Below are 26,144 nucleotides of genomic sequence, written 5' to 3' on the forward strand. Positions count from 1 at the left end.
GTCTGCAAGTCCCCTATGTCTTTGTTTATGAGTTCCATTATGATCCTCTCCATAGCTTTGCAGACCAGGCTTGTTAAGCTTATGGGGCGGTAATTACCAGGGTCCATAGAGGCACCACCTTTGTGGAGTGGGACCACAGTTGCCGTACGCCACTCCTTGGGCATGTATCCTGTGGTGAGACTAAGATTAAACAGCTGCCTTATGTGCGGGTTTAGTTCCTCATTGAGTTCGTGTAGCACACAGCCGGGGACACCATCCGGTCCCATTGATGCTGTGTTTTTAGCTTTAGAGAGAGCAGCTTTCACCTGCGCATTGGAGATGTCTGGGAGGCTGCACTCCGCTGGGATAGTTCTCTCCTTTTGGAGGGGAGAGGGGGGTGAAGTTTGCACTGAACCTGTCTGCCAGTATGTTGGCAATGTCTGTGGGTTCAGTGATTTTTGTATCATTTTGGACTAATTCTGAGCATATCTGGGAGTTTCCACCCAGGTTTCTAACATAGCTGAAGAAGGCCTTATGATTGGCTTTTGAATCTATGGCAATTTTTCTCTCAAAGTTGGCCTTGGATGATTTTATGAGTGCTCGTATTTTTTTACTAATAATGATCAAAGGTGTCTTCTCTTTTATGGATTTTGCTCTATCATGTAACAGCTTTCTCCTCTTATTGTAAAGTTTGTTTATGGCTGGGGTCCACCAGACTGGACGTTTGCCCTTGGTGGAAAGAGTCTTGGTTTTATTAGGGATTGCCTGATCCATGCAGTCCTGGAGGTGTTCGTAGAAGGCATTTGTAAGGGCTTCCACAGCTTGGGTTGTGGTTTCCACTGGCTCGGGGGCCTTGAAGGATACCACACCAGTCTTGAGTAGTGTGAAGTTTGCTTTAGAGAAGTTCTTCACTGTGGTCTTTTTTGTTTGGGGTGGGGGCGGGATGTGGATATCCAGTTAGATTAGTTTATGATCTGATCTCACCAATGAGGGATATACTTCCGGTGTGAAGCATTTTGTCCCCATGTTTGTGATGATGAGATCTAGTATATTTTCTCCTCTTGTGGGAACGGTGACTAGTTGTTCCATGGCATTTGAATTTATGAACTCCAGGAACCTTTGGGCTAGAAAGTTTGGACTTGAGTAATGTTCCCAGTCTATATTCGGGTAGTTGAAGTCACCCAATATAATGGTGTTTGGAGATACATTTATACCCTCCAGTGTCTTCAGGAAGGCTGTGTCGGGTTCCTGAGTTTGATAGGGTGGCCTGTAGCATGCTACAAATTGTAGAGCAGTTTTGCCTATGGTTAATTGCACCTGGATGGTTTCCGATGCTTCGTGCGTTGCCACCAACCTGGAAGTGTGGGTATCCTTGATGAATATGGATACACCCCCTCCTTTTGTGGTGTGGTCCGGGTTTTGGGGTCGGAACGCATGATATGAGGTAAAACCTGATAGTGCCGGGGTGCTCTCAGGAGCCTTGAACCAGGTTTCAGTCACAGCACAGACATCGATGTTCTCCATACTGAGAAGGGCCTCGAGTGCATGCATTTTGAGATTTAGACTTCTGGCATTGAGCAGCATTACCCTTAGTTTCTTCCCATTTTTGTTTACTAGGGTGGTAGGTTTAGAATTTGAGCCTTGCCTAAAAAAGGCACTATGGGGGTGGCAAGAGCCTTAGCCAATATCCGGAATCCCAGGGTGACAGGTGCAAGCCGTCCCTTGCGAAGCAGCGTGGCTTGTCAAGCATGTCATCCCAGGCAGACAGACACTGGATCCCCTTTGAATGACACCAGAAATTAAGCCAATTGTTAAAGCTGATCATCTTGTCTCTTTGTTGTGGCATCATTCTTGGTGAAGGAAGGATGCTGCTCAGGGTCAGGGTCATACCTGCCTGGGCTACATAATCAGAGAGCTCCTCTATGTCTCTTTTCATGTAGTCCAGGGAGGTACGTCTCAGGTCGTTCACACCAGCATGGACAATGACTGTGTCATATTTGTACTTGCTGTGGAGTGACCCGAGTGCTTGTGTTATGTGGCGGATTCTAGCACCCGATAGGCAGCTACTGTGACCCTCTCCTTGTTCAGCCTGGTGAGTGGGACGTCAGTGTGTCAGTGTGTCTGACTATGGAGTCACCTATGACAAGTATGTTTGGTGTTGTATTTTGCCTTAAGGGCTGTGACTGCTTTGCACACTGATTTTGTGTTTTATGTGTTGCCTGTGGTGTGTCATGAGGTGGCGGTTGCTTGGGTGTCTGCTTTGGAGGCCTCTGCTATTTAGGTAAATTTTTGCTCAGAGCCTCCGAGTATGTCTTTGTGTGTTTATGTGTTTGATTCATTATTGTGATAGCTTTATGTGAGACTGGTTTTGTGGTGTGTGTAGTTGCCTTCTCCTCCTGTCTGGTCTTGCCAGTCCTGAGTTGAGAGAGCTCAGCCTCCAGTTTGGCTAAATAGCTGCATCTCTCGCAAGTATTTGTGTTATGTGGGAGGAGGAGAGGGTTGTCTGTGTACATGAGGCAATTGTAACATTGCCTCAATATTCCCAGATTCACCAACTGGACAGGAGAGGATGCCAGCATCTGGCCCTTCGACATGCTAGAGAAATTAAGAAGTTTGGGGTGTAACTGAATGAGAGAGGACTTAGTAAGGAAGTGGGTACTCCTGGGGGGGGGGGGTTGCTAGTGAGGGACTTTGTATAATACAGAAGTGCTAAGCCTGAAAAGAAGACGCTTTTAAGACAAGTGCTGAGCTTTTTTTTTTTTTTTGGAGGAAAAAAAAAAAAAAAAAAAAAAAGCTTTTTAGGAATAAGTGCTGCGCCTTTTAGTTAAGGGATATACTGTTTAGATTACTAGTAGAGCAGTTCTAAGGGAAAAAATGAAGAACAGACTTTATGGAGCCAGAAAAAGTTTAACCTTGTTAGACCGGCGCTGCCCGATGCTCTAGTGGCAACTCCACGCTAAAGCGTGCTTGATAGCAGGGTCTGGAAAGAGCCAGGAATTGACCCAATAGAGCCAATAAAACTACAGTTTCAAGTCAGTAACCACTCCCACGGGGGGCAGGGGAGCTGCTCAATGTTTTTCACTGCCACTGATCAGCAGAGAGACTTTCCTTTAGCCCAAGCAAAAATGGCCTCACAACCCTACAAACAGTTCAGGAACAGCAAGCCTGTAACTGAACTTTTTTAAATCTCAGAAAAGTGGGAAAAAAGCAAGATTTTGTTTTTGTTTTTGTTTTTTCAGAGATAGCAGAGGTTCACAAGTAAAATCAAGTTATAACAGTGCAGTAAATGACCCCACACAAGAGTGCTAGGTCAAAGACAGAAAATATGCAAGTTTTGAGAAAAAACGATTTTAAAATTAAGTGCAAACAGGAAATTCAGTAAACCGCTTTTTTGGTTGTGCTCTAAATACAGCTACTAATGCAGAAATCAAGTTTAACAAGCCAGAACATGCTCAAAGTAGGCAACTATGCAGAAAAACTTAGCAAATAAACAGAGAAAAAATACTTAAAATCTCAAAAGTGGCTCCCTTCTTCTCTCAGCGTTTTCTCCTCTTGGTGGGTGCTTCACCAACAGCCAACAAGCCTGAAAAGACGCCAAACCCACGAGGCAACTAGGTTTTAAGAGAGGAAGATGAAGGAGTTTTGGAAATGACCCCTACTGGTCAATAAAACTACAGTTTCAAGTCAGTAACCACTCCCACGGGGGGCAGAGGAGCTGCTCAATGTTTTTCACTGCCACTGATCAACAGAGAGACTTTCCTTTAGCCCAAGTAAAAATGGTCCTCGTAGGCCTCAGCTGCCTTGCACTTCGACTCAATCAATAAAGACCTGATTAAAAACCTTTAAAACTTTCTTGATACTCTACTGTTGCTTTATTTAATACCTTAACAAGCAATCTTAATTACTAGTCTGTTTTTAGCATCAACGTAAAAAACCTAATTAAAAATTGTTATTACATGTAAAACTTTTAATTCAATCACTCCAGCTTCCAAAAACCACTTACTTGCCTCTAAGTATAATAATATCCTAGGATTCAAAAACAGCAAACTGTTCTTACCATGGATAATTCCCTTAAATACTGCAATTGACTAACAAACAAAGAAGGCTTTACCTGGTTCTAAGATTACCCACTGTGTTCAAACACTCATTCAAATTCCACAGACAACCTTAATTACTAGCCTGTTTGAAGCATATTGGAAATAAAATTAAAAATACTAACATTCCAATCTGTTGCTACAGGCCAAACTTAATACCAAAATTGCCCCAACTTCTCTTTACAGACAGCGTACTTGCCTGTTAGCATAATATCCTAGGCTTCAAACACCTCAGCAACTGATCTTACCACAGATAACTTCCTTTAAGGCTGCAATTAAATCAACAAACAAAGAAGGCCTTACCTTGTACTTAGATCACCCACTTAATTCAAACACTCACTCGAAATCCACTGATCAGTTGCTCAAAGCTACAAGCTGTCCAGGTAGGGATCAAGAAGACTGATTTGGTTTGTACCCAGCCTTTTCAATCCCTCCTCTAGCCAGCCCATCCCACCTTAACCCTCCTACCTATCCTGGCCCTACCTCCCCCCCTCCCCCCCACTGAAACCTGAGTCTGAGCTGACCTGCCTCAGATAAATGGCAGCTTGCTGCAATTTGGCTTGCAAGCTGTTGTGCACTCTACTGACCCAGTGAAGCATGTTGTATCCTTTCATGTTAGAATTCGGCCTGAGGGCGGCTAGATGAATATTTCATGCCCATTGTTTTAAGGCTAAAGTTTATGACCAGAATTTAGATGTGGAAAGTGCTTTTATTGCTTTAGTTTCTGTTAACATATACATGTGAAATGTCTTGTATCATTGTAAGTTTCTGAGGAGGTGTTAGACTGCTAAATAATGCAGTTTGTGGCCTGAGAACTCAGACCAGGTATTAAGATGATGCAATATGAATACTGGGAAAATCTAAGTGTCAAAAATGATGTAACTTTGGGAGGGCCTTAGAGACGTTTTTGTTAGTAATGTTTAAATGCTATTTCTCAAAAGAGACATGGGGCATTTCGATCTTGGACATCTAAGTTACCAGCACTGCCTATGCTCTTTATGTAAGTAAGTAGAATTGTAGCACTGTGTTTTCTGTTAAGATTAGCTAAATATTAGAAAGTTAGATTAAGTACTTTTCTGTGTAATCAGATCTTTCCTACAATATTATTTTAAGTTTCTATGTGATCTGTGAATTCTTAGATATCTCTGTGGTGTAGTAGATTTCTCTTGTGTTTTAATTATTTATTATTAAATATTTTTAAAACCGTCAACATGTGGCTGGTTTGTGTAGAAATTAAGTATGCTTTAGAGTACATTATATATTTATAGAGTTTACTGTCTAAGCCCTTCCAATAAGCCTTAGACTGTATAGTCACATTACCATTGAATATAAATATTGCACAGTAATAATTGGTCACCCTTTTAAGGGCCTTTTAGTAGCTGATATTATTAACTGGGTGGTGGCAGCAATTACTACCGTATAGTCTGGTTAAAGGGGCACAGCTGGAGAATCTGTGTCGGCCTTTCCAAGGAGTGTCTGAAGTTGTATAAATACTTATCTCAAAGTGTGTGTGTATTGTGTCTGCTACTTGGGCAGGGACACGAAGCACTGGTTGGACAGAGAGGGTACTGGAGGTTCTAGCTTGCCCAGTTAGGCTGAGACCTGGACCCTTTAGCTGTGCCAGTGGGGAGTCTTATTGGGGACCTGGTGAGCAAGGGAGCAGACAGCTCCAGACTGACTGTGATCTCTGTATGCACTTAAGGGAAATTGTACTTCACTGTGCATATTAGTTATCCTTTCATCCTCTAGGAGACAACCTCCCTGGTGTTAGTGGTAAGGATTGAGGCTCCTTGATTGCTGGGCCAGGGCACGGTCATCACAATAAGTTTAATCTATTATTTGGTTGGTTCATTTATTTGTCTATCCATTTATTTATTTTCCAAAACACTGAATGCTTATCAGAAACAAGATCCTGTTTGCAGATGTAAAATTTTTATCTGTCTGCCCATCCATCAAGCTTGCTAGCTAGCTAGTTAGTTATCTGTCTATGCATCCTTCAGCCTATCTTGTTTGCCATATACTTGATTGTAGAAAATAAACAATTTGTATGCTGTGGGGTACATGGCATATTTCTAGTTATATATTTCCCTGAAATGTGCAATCACCTAAGCAGTTCCAAAGCCAGCCTTTAAGCACCTTCTCCAAACTCTAAATTCATCAGCCTGTCGAGCAGAACATAGCGATCAAGAAAGTCAAAAGGACATATCAGATCCAAAAAGATGGCCTCTGTCTGACAGTCCTTATCCATGTTATTATAACAATAACCGATTACGTTGGTGTGGTATATTGAAGAGTTACCCACGTTTGGTGAGGTTTAATCAAGGGTGAAGCCCGAGTGATTAAATAAAGCCAACCATGGGTAAATCTTCAATATTCCACACCACGGAGTTGGTTATTGTTATTATACAATGACATTAAGAAAAAAATACTTTTCTTAAATAATGTCTTTGTATAATGACTCAGTGGTGCCCTTCTGCATTTTCTCTGGTATCCTGGGGCTTTCCTGATGTATTCTGCATGCGTATGGAACTTGCATTCCTACACTTGTGCAGTACATTAGTGCTTTTTTAAGAAAGCAATGGAGAAATCGAAGATCTCCATTGCATTTTTTTTTTTTTTTGTTAATTAAGAAAAAAGAAACCGGGAGACTTTTAACATTCAGGAGAGATGGGACAGAAAAAAATGATAATCATGTACATCTCTTTAGTTTTGAAGAACGTACCTGATTATCCTTTTATTTTTTTCTGTGCCATCTCCCTCGTTCCTTTGAGGTCTTCAGTTTTGTAAATTTATTTAAAAAAAAAAGAAAGAAAAGTAAAATTTTTATGGGATATACTTATGGAAAAAAGTCCGGGCGACTGGACCTTTTTCTACTGGTATATTCTTGGTTTTTACAACGAGCATGCTGTTTGGGCTGACCAATCAGCATGCTCCTTTTTGAATATTACTGGCCAGTCACTGTACAATATATATTTGATAAGTAATGAAAGATGGCAGAACACATGTGGAATCCCTTAAAATACATCCTATGCATCAGTTAAGCATGTTGTACGTATTTACCAACATGATGTACGACATGACATACTAACTTCTTGAATATTTTTTTATTTTATTTTACATTTGTTTACTGGGAAAGTCCAACTCAGCGGAGGCCTGGGAAGAAAAGCTTCAAATACCAATATAGTTCAAAGGAGACAAAACGGTAACATATAAGAAAACATAACATCATACATGTTAAGAATACAATTGAGCATACATAGCAGAGATTAATAATTTCTAAATTTCTGATAGTAAACCATTTCCATATAAATAATGAATAAGTGAGAGTTAAGTTACTTTTTTTTAATAACAAATTTAGATTGGGAAGTGGGGAGCAATCATTTGATCCTTAGCAGAATCCTAGCAACAGTGCAGTGGTATGGCTTAACCTGGGGAGTAACATGAGCAATGCCAGTTATTTAAGTAGTGGGTTATGAGACGTTTTTTTTTTTAAATTGGGAAGTAGAGGTGGTTTAAGTTAAGTGGCTTGGAGTGAATTCCAGGTTCTGGCAATGGAGGAGGCAAATAGAGATTTACCAGCATCATTTTTATGTTTGATGACATTTATGTTTTTTTTTTTTCTGTGTGTATTTTAGTGACTGGAGAAAAGGTCAGAATGGAGAAAAGTATGGCATTTTTTAGGAAGGTGAAAGATAATAACCAACTCCGAAACTTAAACCTTACCCCCCCCTCAGCAGACAAACTGCCTAGCAGATCTGCAGCTAGCTGCAGAGGTACTACTATTCCCATCTCCATCTTAATAAACAGAAGAATATAACCCCCCATATTCCATGTCATCTGGAAAATCTCCTATCATCATTTTACATAAAGGAATAAATACAACTGACTTGACTACTCTCAAACTACGCCCTACTCTCCTCTCCTCTAGCTAAAAGCAGAAAATTGGTTCAAACACATCTGTCTCCTCCTTAATCCTAAAAGACTAAAGGCTTATTATTTACTCAACAACTTATAAGTCAATCCCAATTTCCTTTACTATTGTCAAAATGTATATAACGCACCCTTGCTCTTCTCTGACTGACTCTTTGTTGTTTTTCCACACATCTTTTTTTTTTTAATAAATTACCTCTATCTGCACTACACACATCATTTGGACAAGTATTATTTATTTTCTCTCCTCTCCTCTTTTGTCTCCTTAGCTTGCTTCACTGCTCCCATCACTCAATTTTCCACTTCAAACTCTCTCCTTGACTCTCTCTTTCTTCTTCTTTGTCTTTTATACTCCTATTACCTTTTCTACTTGTATTTGTTTCCTTTTACTTTACCTTTACCTCTACTTGCTTTACTCTTTACTCCTAATTAGTTTTTGCCTTTTTTTTTTTTTTTTGTTATTTGTGAAAAAAGAAAAAAAAAAAAAAAAAAAAAAAAAAAAAAAAAAAAAAAAAAAAAAAAAAAAAAATTTTGTTGTATTTTGTTTCTGTTGTTTTGTATGCTTGTTTTTTGCTGTATATTGCTTAGTAATTAGTGTTTTAGTTATAGTATATGTATATATTTTATTTTTTATATTTAGTAGTGTGTTACTGTAGACTGTTATTTTTTCTCGGCTTTTCTCGCAAAATGTTACAGTGGAGTTTCCCGGTCCAAGATATAAAAATAAAATAAAAAAAATAAATAAATAAATAAAAATAAATAAATAAATACCATGATTAGCTGCAGATCAACTATAGCTGTATAAAATGAAAAGGTAAGATGAAACCCAGCTTTTTGGTGAGCAACCATTTTTAGAAATGCTGTATAAAGTTTTCTGCAGAAAATGTTTCTAACTTTCTAACAGTTTGAGAATAGACAGTGCTGAGTTGCCGGCCCTAACGCACAACCTTCAACGAAGGTACGCCTATTCACGCATGTCTCCACAGTAGACGCTCTAGCTGAGAAGTGCATTTTGCCTCTTATTGTCTGTTGTACTGATTTACATAATCTGAAGTCATTATCTGGCTAGCTGTTAGATAAAGTAGTGTATTTTTACACTCTAGCAAGCACTTGTTTTTATATCGAGGTCTGTGGAGTTTCCACCTAGCCCACTGGACAGTAGCCTCTAGTCTATTTAGCATGGGGAAACAATTGAGATTTCTGCATGTAGTTTTATTGGCTGAAGGGCTTATCAGCTTACCTTGATTTTAGTGCTTTTATAAATTCTGTACAGTTGAGTTACTCTTACCTCATTTATACAAAATGAAGTGCTTTTATTGAATAATCACACTTGTATGAGCTGTTTAAAGTACACTGCTATATCCATATCTTTAAGTTGTTTGTGGTAGCATTTCACTCTATAAAATCCTTCACTGTGGTTTTACATTAAGAGGACTGGGAGAGTATTCATCTAATGGCAGTAGGTGTTTACCTGGTCTGTCTGAGCTGGGAAACACACAAAAGGGCTCTAAGTATTTTTGCACTATACTGTGACTGTACTTCAGCAGTTAAAAAAAACTGTACTGTCTGTCTGCTGCTGCTTTGCACTGCATTACATTGTATCTTTTAGTTGCAGGGGTGTTGTAGTTTGTGTGGTTCTTGTTACACTTGGGCTCCATACCAGCTATTTTGCTTTAATAAGGTGTTTTTCTGCACCCTTGTGGCAGACGTCTGCTGATCTAACCTGTCTGAGATGGGGATTGCTGGTGAAAGACTTATTGTGTACTTTTCAAATTGGTTGTTAGCTTAAAACCTGTTTCTCTTTGCATGTATGGTGCTGCTGTTTGCTCAGCAGTGGGTGATACTCCCCTGTATAGATGCAAAAGCCTAGAAGCTCATTTTCCCCCTAAACAGTTGCCAGTGAAAGCCTTCCAAGCTTCTCTGCTGCTCTTAGGAGCAAGTCAGTTGTCCACTGAGCAGCATTATTGTTTTGTTTAACCTTAGCCTACACAAAGTATAGGTCTCTCTTGTATTCTCGGCACTGCCAGCACAGTCCTGTCAAATGAAGCCATTCCCTTCTCTAATAAAACATACAATAAGAACCTGCTGTTAGGGACAGGCAGTTTCCCATCAACTGTTTGGCAAGCCTGAGTAGGAGAATGTTGTGTGTGCTTGTGGATGTTCAGTGTTGCCATGTGGAGTTCTGTGGAGCTTACTGACATTTGGAAATATTTTATAATTTCTTGGCATTTCTGTTTAACTGGTGTACATGTGTGGTGTGCTGTGGTGTTTTTTGTGTGTGTGTGTGTGTGTGTGTGTGTGTGTGTGTGTGAGACTGGGGTACAACTTCACTGGAATGAAGTCTGCAAAAATTTAAACGGGAGGGTATTTTGTTTTTGAGCCACGAATATATGAAATGCTCAGGCTGCTTCATCATGCATGTAATTATCACCCTGGCATATGGTTGAGAATGATCCATTCAGTGAGCAGCATTGTGAAAGGGATGTGGTCTGGTCAGCAGTTTAAGGAAGTGGGCAGATAGCAATGTGTAGATGTGGGTGTGGCTTGTTGGGGGCAGCAGACTAGGAGCTGTGAGTACAAATCTGAAAATGCTGCCTACACCCCTGACTCAAATGCCATGGAACAAATTGTCCACACCCCAACAAGGGGAACAAACATTCTGGATCTGGTCCTCACCAACATGTCAAACAGATGCACTGCTGCAACTGTCAGACCTTCATTAGTTAAAAATTACCACAAATCAGTCACCTTCAAACTGGCACTAACATCAGAACTCACAAAGGGTGAAATCAGAATAAAAAGCTTCACCAAGGCAAACTACACCCTCCTAAGTGAAGGTATAAATGCATTCCCAGCCCCACCCCAAGCTGGAATTATTAACTACACTAAAGCCCTGTACAATCACTTGCATAAGTGCATAAACTCAGCCGTACCAAAAAGAATCAAAGCCAGAGCCCCATGTAAAAACAAGCTGCCATGATGGACATCCGGCATCAACAAACTTTACAATAAATGAAAAACATTGGTGTCCAAGAAAACAAAGGCAACGCCCCAAGAATGGAAAAGCACCCTCCTCAGCCTCAACAGACAAAAATAAAACTTGTCAAATTCTCCAAAGACTCCTTTGAGCGAAACTTGGCAAGTACAGCCAAGGATAACCATAAAGCCTTTTACAGCTACGTATGTAACCTAAAGGGTAGGACCCAAGCATGTGCAGAACTATTGACCAACAGTATCACACACACTGACCCCATAGAGATAGCAAACCTGCTAGCGGATAGGTTTGGTGAAAATTTCACTCCCTTGTCCCCTAACTTACAACAAACATTCCTCCAAACTCGCCCCCGACCCTACATATCTGAAAAGCAGGTCCTCGATCCTTATCCAAGGCAAAAAAACACAACTTGTATGGAACCAGACGACATACCAGACTGTCTTCTAAACAGGCTAAAGCATGAAATAGCATAATGACTAAGTACCTTTTTCAGTCATAGCCTAACCACAGGCTTTGTTCCTGTGTAATGGAGAAAGGCAACAGTATTCTCCTCCACAAAGGTGGCCTAGCAACAGACCCAGGGAATTACAGACCCATATGCCTGACCAGTCTCATCTGTAAGGCCATGGAATATATCACTATGGACCTCATAAATAAAGACATAGGTGACCTCCAAACCCTGGATCCTACCCAATTCAGCTTCATGAAGAGCAAATCCTGCTTGTTAAATCTGATATATTTCTTTGAAAATGTGACCAATGCCATTGATGAGGGCAAATCTGTGCACACTATATACCTCAACCTGGCAAGGGCTTTTGACACAATCCCACATTCAGGCATTACTGATAAACTTAGCAAACTGAATGCAAACCCAAGATGGATTGCCAAGTGGTTCACAAACCAGACACACACTATCAAAGTGGGTGACTCCACATCACCCAACAGACCTGTTACCAGTGGAGTGCCACAGGGGTCAGTGCTGGGCCCTCTACAGTTTGGTATATACATCTCAGACATTTAGGTCAAAACTAAGGGGTTGTGGCTGACCAAGATTTCAGATGACTGCAAACTAGGTGCAATCACTGAATATCCAAACGATGTCAGTATACTCCAGGAAGGTCTCATGCATACCAATAACTGGTGTATTAGTCATAGTCTCAAACTGAATTGAAAGAAATGCATCATCAATCCCTTCAGCACAGTGTCCCCTCACACTATCAAATCAACAATACCCTAAGTTCCAATGAAGTGGTAAGGTACCTGGGATCACATGTTGACTGTGACCTTAACTTTGACTGCCATGTGTCTACTGTAGTAAGGAAAGCTTTCTATGTAGCACACTTGAATAGTAAAGGCATCACCTCAAGAGCAAAATAAGTTATAACCTCCCCTATAATCAGCACTTATCCTGCCCATAACGGAGTATAACATCCCATTTAGCATGTACTGTGCTAAGCACCTACAGCAATTAGAGAGACGTCAGTGGTTTCTAACAAAGATCAAGGGGCTTCAACATGTGCCTTACCTACACAGACTGACTAAAGTCCCTGTCACTATAATCTGTATCATATGGACTTCTTAGGGGAAAGTTCTGCCTGGCCTACAGAGCAATTTAAGATCCAAACCTAATGAACTTGCTGGATATCCATTAATCAAATGGGACTAGGGCTACCCATTCCAGGGACCTAAATATGTCCTGCGACTTAAATAGGATATGCTGGAGGGACACATTTATCTCACAATGACTGCCGCATCTTTGGAACAGGCTACCAGTTCATGTGAAAACAGAACACATCCATGACAATGTTCAAGAGTAACCTGTAGAAAGGCACCAGAAACCAGATGGTCTACTCAACAGAAGTTTAATTCAAAATGCACACAAACACAGTGGTTTAAAAGCACAAAGCACATCAAGCACATAAACATTGTAAAAACAGTTCCCCTTATGTTTTCGTCTTACAAACTTCATCAGATAGGCATGTACTGTCCCAAAAACCATGTTAAATACATTTTCAAATGGAAATTAATGTATTTAACATGGCTTTTGGGACAGTACATGCCTATCTCATGAAGTTTGTAAGATGAAATGTAAGGGGAACTGATTTTACAACGTTTATGTGCTTGATGTGCTTTGTGCTTTTAAACCACTGTGTTCGTGTGCATTTTGAATTAAACTTCTGTTGAGTGGACCAGCTGGTTTCCGGTGCCTTTCTACAGGGTCAAACTGGGCTCAGTGTGGTAGCTGCCCTGCGTTCTACATAGGTCAGACGAAGAGGAGATTAAAAGAACGCGTATATGAACACATTTATCAGATCAATAGGGGCAAATCTGAAAATACACTAGCCAGGCACATCATGAATCATCCTGATCATAAATTTAATTTCAGAGCCATAGATACATTTGTGCCAGATGGTAGTGGTGGACCTGAATCTTTATATTTAGATAAATTAGAATTATTATGGCAGTTACGTCTCAATGCCTGTGTTTTCCCAGGTTTGAATGAAATTTGTTCAGTGTTCTGTATTCTTAAATTGAAAAGTTTATTGAGGTAACAAGAGATACATAACATGCACGATTTCAGTGCGAAGTATATGTATGTATATATATATATATATATATATATATATATATATATATAATATTTTTTCTGTCCTTCTATATCTGATGTATTATGTGCAATTTTATGTTGTTAGATTTGTTACTGTATAAATTATGCATTTTTATAATTTGCACACATATATATAGATGTGTGTGTATATATATATATATATTGTATATTTTATATATTTTTAGCCTAGTTACTGGTGTTCTTGAGTTATTCGTCCTGACTATAGCTTTAAATTGTTGATTATGGTTCATTAACATCTATAAACGTATAGGAACCTCTTTTATTTCTTGTTCTTAACCTGTGATAATTGGTCACATGATGTCATTTTATATATTTAATGACTTTTGGTATTACTGTGTTTGTCTGAGGAAGTTTTGCCACAGTGCAAAATGAAAAGCGCTTCATTAAACAATTTATTTTTTATCCTTTTGCGAGTGCTACTTGTCTTGTTCGAGCAGCTGTTTCTTTGGATTTAGTTTGGACAGTCTTTCATTGGTTTGTATTCAGTGTCCTTTCTACAGGTTATTAGCAACTTTCGGGCATTTTCAACCACATTTATACGTTTAATGTTCAAGAGTAATCTGGATGAGTGGATGGGGAAATGTAAATTCTTACCAGGGTAGAGCCCACAGCCCTCCTGGACATGGGCAGTCATCACTAAATGCAATCTTGGTTATTGACTAGCATTTCTATGGTATTATATTGGGATGAAATGGCTAGGCTTAAATTGACCTTCGGGTGGATAGCCTAGTAATATCCTATGGTCCTATGATCTTACATGTCTACTGATTCAATATACTTTTATAATATTGAAACCAATTAGTTCATAATAGTGCCACATTTTAGTAACTGCATTTAATAAAACATATTTTTTTTTATTCATGATTTATTGTGGTATAACATGCAGATGGAAAGAATATGCATGCCATGACTAACCATACAAAAAATATGAAATAATAAATCATAGTTAATCTGATTAAAATGTATTGTTTTCAGGCTGACCAATTTATTCATGTACTGAAATAAATGCAAATCTAGCTCAAATGTTTTAGTGACATTTTAAATTTCAGTCAAGTTTAAAAATTAGAAAAGCAGTCCACAGATCTTTGTAGATACTCGTAGCTGGTCCTACTACCAGAATAATTCCTAGGATTTGATAGACTTCCACGGTGGTGCAGTGGTAGCGTTGTTGCCTCACAGCAAGAGGTTCTCCCATTCGATTCTCGGCTGGAGTGTGGGGAGTGCCTTCTGTGTGGAGTCTGCATTTCCTTCCCATGGTTGGGTGGGCATTCAAAAGACATGCATAAATGGGCGTGCCTTCATTGAAGGTTAAATGTTGAGCTGGCAGCTCAGCATTCGTGAAAATCTACTGCCAATCATTAATGGACCGGAGTTCCGCTGTGGCGACCCCTAACCGGGAAAAGCCGAAAGACAACAACAACAACTGTAGTGGGGAGAAAGTGATCTACTAAGAAATGAATTGAGCTATTTCGTACCATCCTCTGGTTCTAGCAAAAAAAGCCAGACATGACTGATCCTACAGAGGAAGTCATCAGTGGCTATTTCCAGGCATGTGGGCTTTATGTAGAGCACATAAACATTAAACTTCATACTTAAGCCTGCCATCCCCTAGAAGGCTTTGTTTGCAGTAGAGCTTAATAAGTAGACACAACTCAAAAACTAATCAGAAGTAAAGATTTAAGACCTATATATGATTTATTACATAACTGTTACTGTCAATCAAAAAGTAATAGCCACTCAATATATATATATATATATATATATTCAAATACTGTTTTTAAAGAAGAGCAGACACATAAAATGACACAAACGTATAGTAATGAATAATTTCTACAGGCTACTGTTAAGCATATTTCTATAATGAAGAAACATTACACTTAAAAAACATGACAGTTTTACAGTTTTAATTAGGAGAAACAAACAGAACTGCAAGAAGGTGAGTTTGGGTCACCAAAACAATTAATGTTTTGATATCAGCTGGACAGAATTTCTATCAGCTCTATGACTGCCGGATTACGTAAAACTTTATCAGTGTGCATTTTACATGTTGTTTCAAATCCATTAAATTATATAGAATAAAATACTGCGCAGTTTTGATAAATAATATATTATTATTGTCTCTTTAGATCAAATGAATGATTATAGTTCTAGTTAAACAATAATGTAAACATGCCAGAAGTTCACAATTGCTGTACAGTGCTCATTATAAAATACTGCTTGTACGACAGAAACCTTAAACTGTAACAATGGACTCAAAGATTATATTAGTCAAAATTCTTCTGTGATATCTTGGCAATTGGAGTGCATGGTACTCTCTTTAACAGTTCTGTATGACCCTGACTGCAACCGTAGCCATCTTGTTTCATTCACTAATACAGGTTAACAATACATGGGCATCTCTGGTGAGGAAGTATAGTTGTGTAGAAAGTTACCATAATTGTATACACTTGAATATATTCACTTGTAGTCATGACATTAGGATGTCCGACCTGCAGCCAGCCCAAGGGGTGGCCCAACTTCCAGAACTCTACCTTCCCCCTCTTGGATTTGACTGCTCTCTCTCACTTGAATGTCAGAATATCAGTGCTATAAAAGGAGTTTTAGCTGATGCCATCTTCAAATCTTTCTTCCCCTGACTGGACAAAGGGACTTAGGCAGAGGTGCCAAAACGTATCCTGGCATGGCCCTACTACAATGTCTCAATCTGCCTTTCTGGGCTGTAGAAATACAGAGGGAAAGTGGGACCACCCCAACCCCAGAATATCCACAAATAATCACAAAGGGGACAGTGTGAGGAAATTAGGACTTCAACAGTGAATATAATTCTATAAGTACAAGAAAAATAAATAGACATGTACAATTATAGTAAGTTCCTAACATACCTGCACTATGCTCAGTGTGACATTCACTGTTGCCATCATGAATCTGGGAAGAATCGCAAGAGGTCAAGGAACAGAAGGGTGGCTGGCCATGAGGAAGTTGCAAAGAGAGCAGACTGCGAAGGATGGCCATGGCAAAACTTGCCTTATGCCTGGTTTCAAAGCTTAGTTTGTAGTGTTTGGAAAGGCTGTGGACTTATGGTGATGTACCCAAACTATTCCAAACTGGACTGGGTATTCACCCACCTGAGGATGGCTGTGGTAGCTGCAATGAGCCAGCCACTTAGATGTAGTCTATTTTTCACAGGCTACCCCTCCCTGTCCTTAACAAAGGAAACAGTTGCTCTATTTGTATAGTCCACCCCAATAAAATCCCAGTTGTGTATGTGCATCCAAGGAGAACAATATCTTCTTCACCTTGGTCTGGAGTTGAAAAAAAAAAAAAAAAACAGGAAGGTAAATGACCTGGTTTAACAAAAGTTCTGTCATCACTTTAAGCATGAAGGTAGGATTAAATAACAGTGTGCTTCATTTTTTGTGGAAAATGAAAAATAGCACTTTGCATGCAAGAACCTGCTACTCTGAAACTTCTCACAGAAGTAACAGCTAACAAAAAAGGTGGTCTTCCAGGAAAGGTACTAGAAAGGATACAGAGGTAGCCAATTCAAACAGTGGTAAAGTGGGATTTTCTACGACATAACTGAGGTCTCATGGTGGCGTAAGCAGAAGCATATCGGCATCAAGCGGGAATGGAAATCAAACCAGAAGTCGATAAAACTCAGGCAGCAACTGAATGTGCCAAAAAAAGAAAAAAATATAAGGTGAAGGACCAGATGAGAAGGCAAGGAATGTGGAAAATGTATAAATATAGTTCTAAGTATAGAAAACTCTTGAAACAACCTCATGTTGATCAGGATCAAATGCAAGAATGGTTAAGGACAGGTGAATTTAAACCAAAAAATGAAAGGTTAATATTGGAGACCCAAGACAGCGGACTACATACATGTTGATCTACAATGTCCATCGAACATGTGGGAGAAACAGGCAAATTTAGGTTTTATAAAACAGAATTGGAAACAGTCACACATCTTGTTGCTGGTTGTGATATACTAATGGCAGAAGGAATGTATACTGAAAGGTACAATTATGTGGCAAGACCGTTGCATTGGGGATTATGCAAGCATTATAATAATGAAGTGGTTGAAATGCAGTGGAAACATAAGCCACAAAGCATTATAGAAAAGAATGAAGTTTATATCACATGGGATCACCCATTACCAACAGTTAAAAAAATAGATATACGAAAACCAGATATAACAGTCGATGAAAAGAAGACAAAAGTAACATTGATCACTGAAATTGCTACACCCAGTGACAATAGTGTCTTACATACAAAGAAACACATACCAGGATTTGCAGGCTGAAGCAAGGGCAATGTGGAAGAAGGATATCCAGACAGTTCCAATAACAGCAGGAGTAACGGGTCTTGTAAAAAAGAATTTACAGTTGTACTTAAATATGTTACGGATATATGTAACTCCGTACAAATTGCAGAAGGAGTCATTACTGGGCACATTGCGGGAGCTGCAAAGAGCACTTCTGGCTAACATCAAAGATAAAAACAATACTTATTTCATGATGTTTAATCATGCTTTGACTTAGGAATGAGGTTCATTCCTGTCATGGTATTAGAAACCCAAAGGACTTGGAGATATTAAAAAAATGGAGTAATATCTTTTCTATATGGTCTAAAGTACAATATCCGATTCAGGAATTGCTTAAATGGAAAATGGGAGCATAGTGGTAGAACCAGTATAGGCAAGCTGAACAAGCTGATACATGTACCATCAGAGAGGTATACAACAGTCCTGGTCCATAAAAGTCAGACAGAAAATTGAGAAATTGGGGTACTTGAGGTGCATTCAGATTCTGGTCTCTATCAAAGCATAGGAGGGAGATTTATTTCCATTTTGCTATGAAAGACTTCCATGGTTTTGATTTCCTACCTTCTATCACATTAGCATGTTCTCTCAAAGCATGTATTTAAATGGGATGTGTGTTAGAACATTCAAGCTGTCAGCTTAGAATCCTCAGGTTGGGGTGCAGTAGGGACATTTTAGTCCACATGTTGAGGCAACAGTATGGGCTCTGACCTTCCTAGTCTTAGAACAGGGAGACTCACTACTGCCTGAGATGAAAGGAAACTAATGATAGCTTTTGTTGTTTTTTCCTTCTTGATCTGCAATACCACATTGACCAGGGTTATCAGAGGGAAAACACACAGAAACAGATATCACAATGGTATTAGAAGGCACATATTTTCTAGAGTCCTGGAGCTGATATACTGGTGCAAAACTTCCTGAGATGCTTGTTTCTGATAAAGCAAAAAGGTATACTTCTCGCACACCTCACCTTTGGGTTAGAAGACACCTCTGTTTAACATAGACTTATGTGGGTCTGATTGTGTCATGCTTATACTGTCTGCAAAAATGTTCTCCTGCGATAGTATGCAGAATACATGAGAGGATAGTGGTGGTCAAGCCTGACACCTAGGCCGTCTCCCAAGCTTGGACTCCTTAGATGCATAATAGGTAAGAGTGAAATCTCTCTTGAGTGTCGAATTTTCACATAACTGTAGTTCTGACTGTAAGGATGTATAGGGTCCCGTAGATTCAAATTTGACTGAAAGCTTTCATCACTAGTGTTGCTAACATCATTTCTTTGAGACTGATATGACATGTTTATCCCATTAGCCTTGAATACACAGCCCCCCGATCTGTGTTAGGTGACTCTGTGGTGACAGCTTGAGTTCCCTGGGCCAAGTTGAACTGTATCCCCAATTTGAAGTGTACCTTATTTATCCACCATGAAAGATCTTTGCATATGCATGGTAATATAGGACAGAAAAGTCCAGAGGCTGGACATGTTAACATCAAGTGTTCCTGGGTGCCACTTGTTGCTTTTTCATGTACAGTCTTCTCAAATAAACTATCAGCATTGTAGGAGGCCATACTCCCCAGAGCTCTCAAAAACGTCCTTGCTGCGCAAAGGAACCAAGGTATTGGGTGAAAATAACTAGAGAGGCAAAGGTAATAGAATGGGAAGATGCCAAGAATTTATTTGTACTGCAGGTTAGAAATTGCTTCCCTGTCAAGGACTGATTTCAGAGTATAACCAAAAAGAAAGAAATAGGGGGGTCCTAAATGAAAGGCCAGCACTGGTAGAGTTTTTAGTAGAATCTAGAACAGAATATGCTTAAAAATGAATAATTATTAGAGCATATAAAATACTGCATGATAACTATAAGAATCAATCAGAGTAAGTTAGAAAGGATTGGCAAGAGAGATTGGATAAGCAATTTGCAAAGAAACAATGAGAGATACGTGTATGTCTCACAAATATGCAACAAAATTTAGAAGATGTAGGATTTTTGCTTGGAAATATTTACTTGGGTATTTGTATACCTCAAGAAGACTCCAGAGAATTTTTCTTCAGGTAGACAGAAAATGTTGGAGGTGTCACAGGGAATAAAGAGGTAATTAGGAACACATTTTTGGGAGTGTAATGAATTGGCAAACTTTAAAGATTCCCTGCAGACTACTCTATCAGAGATATTGGGTGAGCGAATTGTTGTATATAGGGAAATTAATTTTCTGAGCTATGATACGGAATAGGAAATGTTTAGACAGAGTAAGAAGGCCTTGCTGAGTCTAATTATGGTGGCTGGCAAAAAGCAATTACTAGAAAATAGAAATCAAAGTCTAAACCAACTGTACTACAAGTAGTGAATACAGTAACAGAGATAAAACAACTGGAATTGGATCTTTAGAAAAAGGTAGGAGCAAATTACATAGAAACAAATGGGAATTATGAAAACAATACATGCAGGGGAGGAATGAGGTTTCAGAGAAGGCAGGATATGAATGAACTATGTAATGTTCAACTGACAATGATTGGGTAGATTATAAGTAATGTATAATGTTTGCAACAAAAATTATGTCAGTATGGTTTGCAATGTATAATGCTTGCAACTCCCCTGCTGTGATGATGTTCTGTCCACAGGTAATGGGACAATAGCAGTACTTTGTGCTGTTGATCTGTATCCATAACACTCAAAGAACACTTGTCCACTTGAGTGAGGTGGGACTTTTGCAGGGTTAGAAATAAGCTTATGTTTTTGAAACATGCGGGGGTGAACTGTAAAGCCTGCTATATCTTCTTTAAAGATGCTACCAGGATCATGCAGTCATCTAGACAGCAATACATGTGAATGGCCTTGGTCCTACAATAAGGAATTACTAGAGCTATGCACTTTGTGAATACCCAGTGTACAGTAAACAAGTGAACTGGTAGTCAGCTCCCCTCTGCCTCAAATCTTAAAAACCTTCTATCACCTACATAGTGCAAATGTGAAAGTAGGCACCCTTTAGATCCAAGGTGGTTATGAGACTTTGAGTAAACAGAAGTGGCAGACGGCCTTGCAGTAATAATTTTGCATATTGGCACTTTTAAGAATTTGCTGTCAATGAAAGGCCTAAAATAGGCCTCTAAGTACCTTCTTTTCTTATTACTTTCTTTCCCATTTAGTATTTTCTCTCTCTCTCTCTCTCTACGACACCTTGAGCTACGAGGTCTCACAAGATGTGGGAATAACTACATGTCGTCTTTGGAACTGGTGGAATTCCTGAGAACATGGGTCTAATTAGAATCCAAAGCTTGTGTCTCTATTTCAGAATGTTGATAAACTATTGGCCTTGATGATTACCTTCCATTTCAGGTCTATATTATAATAATGAATGCTTAAAATAGCGAACGCTGTAAAATTGACCCTTAAAAATCGAAATGTCAACATGCCAAACACACGGAACAGCGATTTTTTTCCCAGGGGAAAAAAAAAATTGCCGCTCCGTTAAAAGAAAAAAAAAACAAAACAAAATAAAGTGGGCTGTGAAAAAAAAATCACTGTTCTGTGTTTTCGGGATTTCGTGGTTTCGATTTAAACTGGTCGATAAAACAGCGCTCACTATTTTAAGCGTTCAGTGATATAATAGGGAACCTCCATTTCTTCACAATGCATTCTAAGCAGACCCTTATTTTTGATAGAAGAAAGGAGCTGGATGAGATGAAGGAGATGGAAGGGATTTCTAGGGACAGGGAGTGATGAGCTTGGAGACATAGCTATTCTGTTTGGGTGCCATGGCTCAGAGGGCCCTCAGGCTTTTTCCTTCAGTTCTGCTTACTATTTTTTTTTGTATCATGCTCTATTTCCTTTGTGATATTTATCATTTTCCTATTTAGAGTAAAGAGGTCAGCTTCAGCTTCTTGTCAGATAGATTTTGCTATATTTAGGAGTTTGGGAATGAAAGATTTTTTTTACAGACAGCACAGCTTTCCCTTTCTCTTCCACATTTCAACTGTCAGTCCACAGAGGGGATTCTTGTCCAATTGTACATTCTACAACCCTGCCTTAACATGATCTGACAGGGGCCGCATCCCCAACCAGGCATGTTTTTGCATTCCTGACTTCATAGCTGCTGCTTTGCATGACACGTAACATCCAGCCACATTTCATGGAGTGCTTGGCAATCTGTGTACTAAGGATACTCAGTTCAAGTATCTCTGTCTCCTTTTACATCCTTGTCCTTGATCTCACTCTATCTTAGACTTTGTCTGAGTATTAAAGTCTGACAGTTAAAGGCAGTAAAGCCCAGTGTAACAGAGGTTTAGGTCTTCTTTCCCAAATGGTCAAGTATCTTACTCTCGTCATCCTTGGGATTAGGATTCCTGGATGCAGCCAAATAGATTCCTTTGCTAGGTTCCAGAGACAACAAAGCTAGATTAGCTAAGAGGCCCTTGTGTAAAAATTGTGGAAATCATGGACCCAATAAAAGTGGTCAGACTTCTTATGAGAAGGGATTAGCGAATCTGGCTCCAGTTGTGTAACAAATGCATCTTTCAAGGCTTTTACATCTGGAGGTACAGCAGATGGTTTTGTCTCAATTAGAACTCCTTCAGAGGTTCATTTCACCCTGAGAAGGATGTCTTCAAATGAAGCAGAGTCTGTGTAAAAGCAAAAGACACACTGTCCTTTGTCTAACTTAAATTATTGGGGGCATCTGGTTTTAATATTCCAGTTCATTCACTTCTGAATCAGGTGTGTCTGAACCTCCCTTTGGAGGAGAAAGTTTAATCCTTCTAATTTTAGAAGAAGATGCAGACAGCACAGAGTTTCCAAAACTCTCTGCTTGGATTTAAAAAATAATCATGAAATCCTGGGCTAGCTGGAGGAAAAAGTCCTGGAAAGATGTCTGGGTAGTGGATGAAGAACCAATCCAGTTTAGCTGAGACAAGCTATGCTTTGGTTAGGATATCTTGTACTGGAAAAGTCACCTTAAAGGCATCAAGCCACAGGCAGTTGTAAAATATCTCTGTTTGATCACCATTAACCGCCTTTTAAACAAGTACTGCCAGGATACCATCCTCTCCTTCATTAATGATGATGTGGCCATTAGCTCCAGTGGTCTTCAGATAGGCTTCTAGACCGGCAGCACAGCAGATTTGTCAAATAAGTACAAGTCACTGTCAAACAGCATGGTGGCCTCCAAAGGGATCATGTCAGAGGTACTGCCATTAATTGACTCCAAGTATAGGGGCTGTGAACATGCCTCTCTGACTTCAGTGTCATCACATCTGAGGAAACCCTTGGATTTTGAAAGGCCACCACTGGTTCCATTTGCTTCTTCCTAGTACCACTCCAACTACTTAGACTTTGTCAAGTGGCTAGCAAACGTCTTGACCAATGCCATGTTGGAGTGAAACCAATCATGTGTCTTACTACAATCTATGTACTCCAGAAGAGATTTTGTGTGATTCCACACCTTCTTTGGGATGAATTTAGGGCAAAATATACAAATGTCTTTGTCATTGTCTTGGCATGCACAAAAATTACAACGAGGAAAATAATCCTTGTTTGGGATTTTCTTCCTGCACTCAAAGCAATTGTTAACTTTTTCAAAGGCACTGTCAGTAATCCATAAAATACAATATCGGCAATTATTATGCAGAAAAGAAATAGATTTCTAAGTGTGGGACTTATCTAAATCCATGGAAGCAGGCAAACTTGACAACTGATGACACTTTGCAGAGGAATGCATTTTTAAAGTGCTGTGAGAAAGATAAGAAAATGGAATCAATCAGTGCTCCTCTTACTCCTACTATGTCCTGACAGCTGAGTGAGGTGTCAGTCAAAGCCAGGCAGTAGAAGGTAGACCTCTGGAAGTGATGTTATCCATCAGGCTCCCTGCAAGCAGGAATCCTAGATATCATGACTGCAGCAGTGAATATTATGTCAGATTTTTAAACCTCTTAATTGTTAATTACTTGCAAGACTTAAGCATTTTCTACGTAAATAAAAGACAGCATTACCATGTGATATGCATTATTATGGATGATGAAAGGTGATAGTACTAGTGCAGTTCTATAAATATACATGCATGAAGCAACGTTTTGCTGTCATGTCCACAATTTAAAGTTGGCTTCTTATTTTTTTTCAAAATTTCATCACAAGCATTTCATTTGTTCCTATGCGCACTATAAGTTTGATCACAATTATGACACTTTTGCAGTCAAAGTACAAAACATGTATCATCCAGTGTGAAAGTCTGCTGGTGGTGAATGATTCCATCTTGAGGATAATTGGATTTTAGAGACTAAAACTTGATAGACTGTATCATATTTGTGAATTTACTTAACTGGCAGCTTCCCAATAACCACAATCAGGAATTTACCCTTGCATGCAATGGATTATAAAAACAGGACAGAATACTGTAAAGATATACTGGTTTACCATTTTGTGTAAACCTGTGCAAAAGGTGAGCCAATAATGTGCAATTTGTAATCCTTTGGAATTCATTTGGTGGTGCACTAGATTCAAGGCTGTCCCTACTACAGGCTTCTATGCATAATATCTCAAATTCACACTTATGGACAGGACATACATGCCACAATGATGACTGACATAAAACAGTCTTACATTTTTATAAAAGACAACACAACTTCAGATTCAAGGACTAATGACTGATCCAAAATTCATCATAAGGTTAAACAGCAGTGACCAGCAAGATGCAGTCTGCTCTTTAACATGGCTTACAGCAGGTACAGTCTGGCTGTACAACACCGAATAGCAGTTATATTAACCTAATTTGTATTTTACACAGTGATTACAGTTACAAAAGGTTATTTATATTTCTACATCATGTTACAAGTAGCTGTACATGAAATCCCTGCTCATGCACAGGAATGTATTTATAGCTGAATTCTGATTTACTCTGAATCCCGTTTACTTTGTTCATTTCTGCTTTCAAAATCCATTGACCTGAAACTTGTCTCGGGATGTATCAACTGCAAATGCAATGTGCCATGTTTATTCCAGGGTAAGCCAAACAATGTCAAACAAGTGTCACCTGTTTCTTCGCCTTGGGTTTGTTGTAAACAACAGCCTGGGGGGTTGTGTCCATTTTATCTGAGGACTTCTCTGTATGTCTGTGTTGGGAACTCTCCACAGTAACTGGATTTTTTGCATGCACAGTATTATCATACAATGACTGAGTTAAACTATATTCATTCGGGCATAACCTTTGCTTTGGGTCTGGATTTACACTGCCTGTTTTCAATGTCCCCAGCTTCTTTGCCCATTCCATTATTTCCCTGTGCAAATCTTGATTTTCTTCCTTCCATTTGCTTAAAGTTTCCTTCTTGACATTTACAAGTAATTTTTCAATTGTCTGTAGTTCTACTTCCTTTGCCTAAAAATAGAAAGCAGATGATTACTTCAGAGAAGCAAGGTTTCAAGGTTCATGTGTTCAGTGGTCTTTTGTTATGAAAACAAGTGGATCCCAAGACTGTAATTAAATTTACAATATGATAGAAAAATATACAATTTTTAGAAGATATCATACCCTGGTACAAGATGACGTAGAACTTAGCTGAAACATTCTATTTTTCAATGAATTGAACTTAAAATCTAACTACTGCAGGACATCAACATTTATGTGAAAGTTCACAACCTGTGGAACTGCATTTGAGTTTATTACTTCCAGTGTAACAAGCAGCGGCAGGCAAAATTGAGCCAAACAAAACAAATTACTCTTTACCTCCAAAAAGAGTCAGTTTTGCTTACTAGGCTACACAAGATTATTAAACATCAAATAAATAAATAAAACAGCGCACTACCATTCATGGAGTACATTATATGCAACAAAACGCTATCCTACCATTTTTTACAACTCTGCGACCAGACGGAGGATAGAAGATAGAAAATAAACTTGGAGATATTGGGACCACTGCTAGCCCAACTGAAAAGGAAGCTAAAGCCCATTGCTGTGCTGTGCTCAGGTACATAAAACCATTTATTACAATTAAGACTTGAATCACTGATAAAGCAATAATACAATTAGCAATGCTTTTCCCAGTTAGGGGTGGCCACAGTGGATCACCAATCCGCAGATTGATTGACAGCGGCATTTTTACAGTGTCGAGTTGAAAGCCCAGTGCCCAACCTTCACAGAAGGCACACACATACAAACGCAGACCTACCTGCATGTCTTTAAAACTCACTCGACCACAGGGAAGCCATGCAG

The 26,144-nt window shown here is 39.2% G+C and overlaps 1 protein-coding gene across 1 annotated transcript in view; it reads right to left on the reverse strand.

Moving 5' to 3' along the window:
* Nucleotides 1-20,434: 20,434 nt before the first annotated feature.
* Nucleotides 20,435-26,144, reverse strand: part of LOC122812560 (connector enhancer of kinase suppressor of ras 1-like) — a 719,099-nt gene continuing 713,389 nt past the window's right edge. Inside the window, exon 17 of the mRNA XM_044084817.1 lies at nucleotides 20,435-25,310. Within this exon, the coding sequence (XP_043940752.1) occupies nucleotides 24,954-25,310 (357 nt within the window). The 3' untranslated portion in view covers nucleotides 20,435-24,953. The remainder of the gene's footprint in view (nucleotides 25,311-26,144) is intronic.

The sequence above is a fragment of the Protopterus annectens genome, chromosome 1.part1, assembly GCF_019279795.1.
Source record: "Protopterus annectens isolate FY-2018-M chromosome 1.part1, PAN1.0, whole genome shotgun sequence".
Lineage (NCBI taxonomy): Eukaryota > Metazoa > Chordata > Ceratodontiformes > Protopteridae > Protopterus > Protopterus annectens.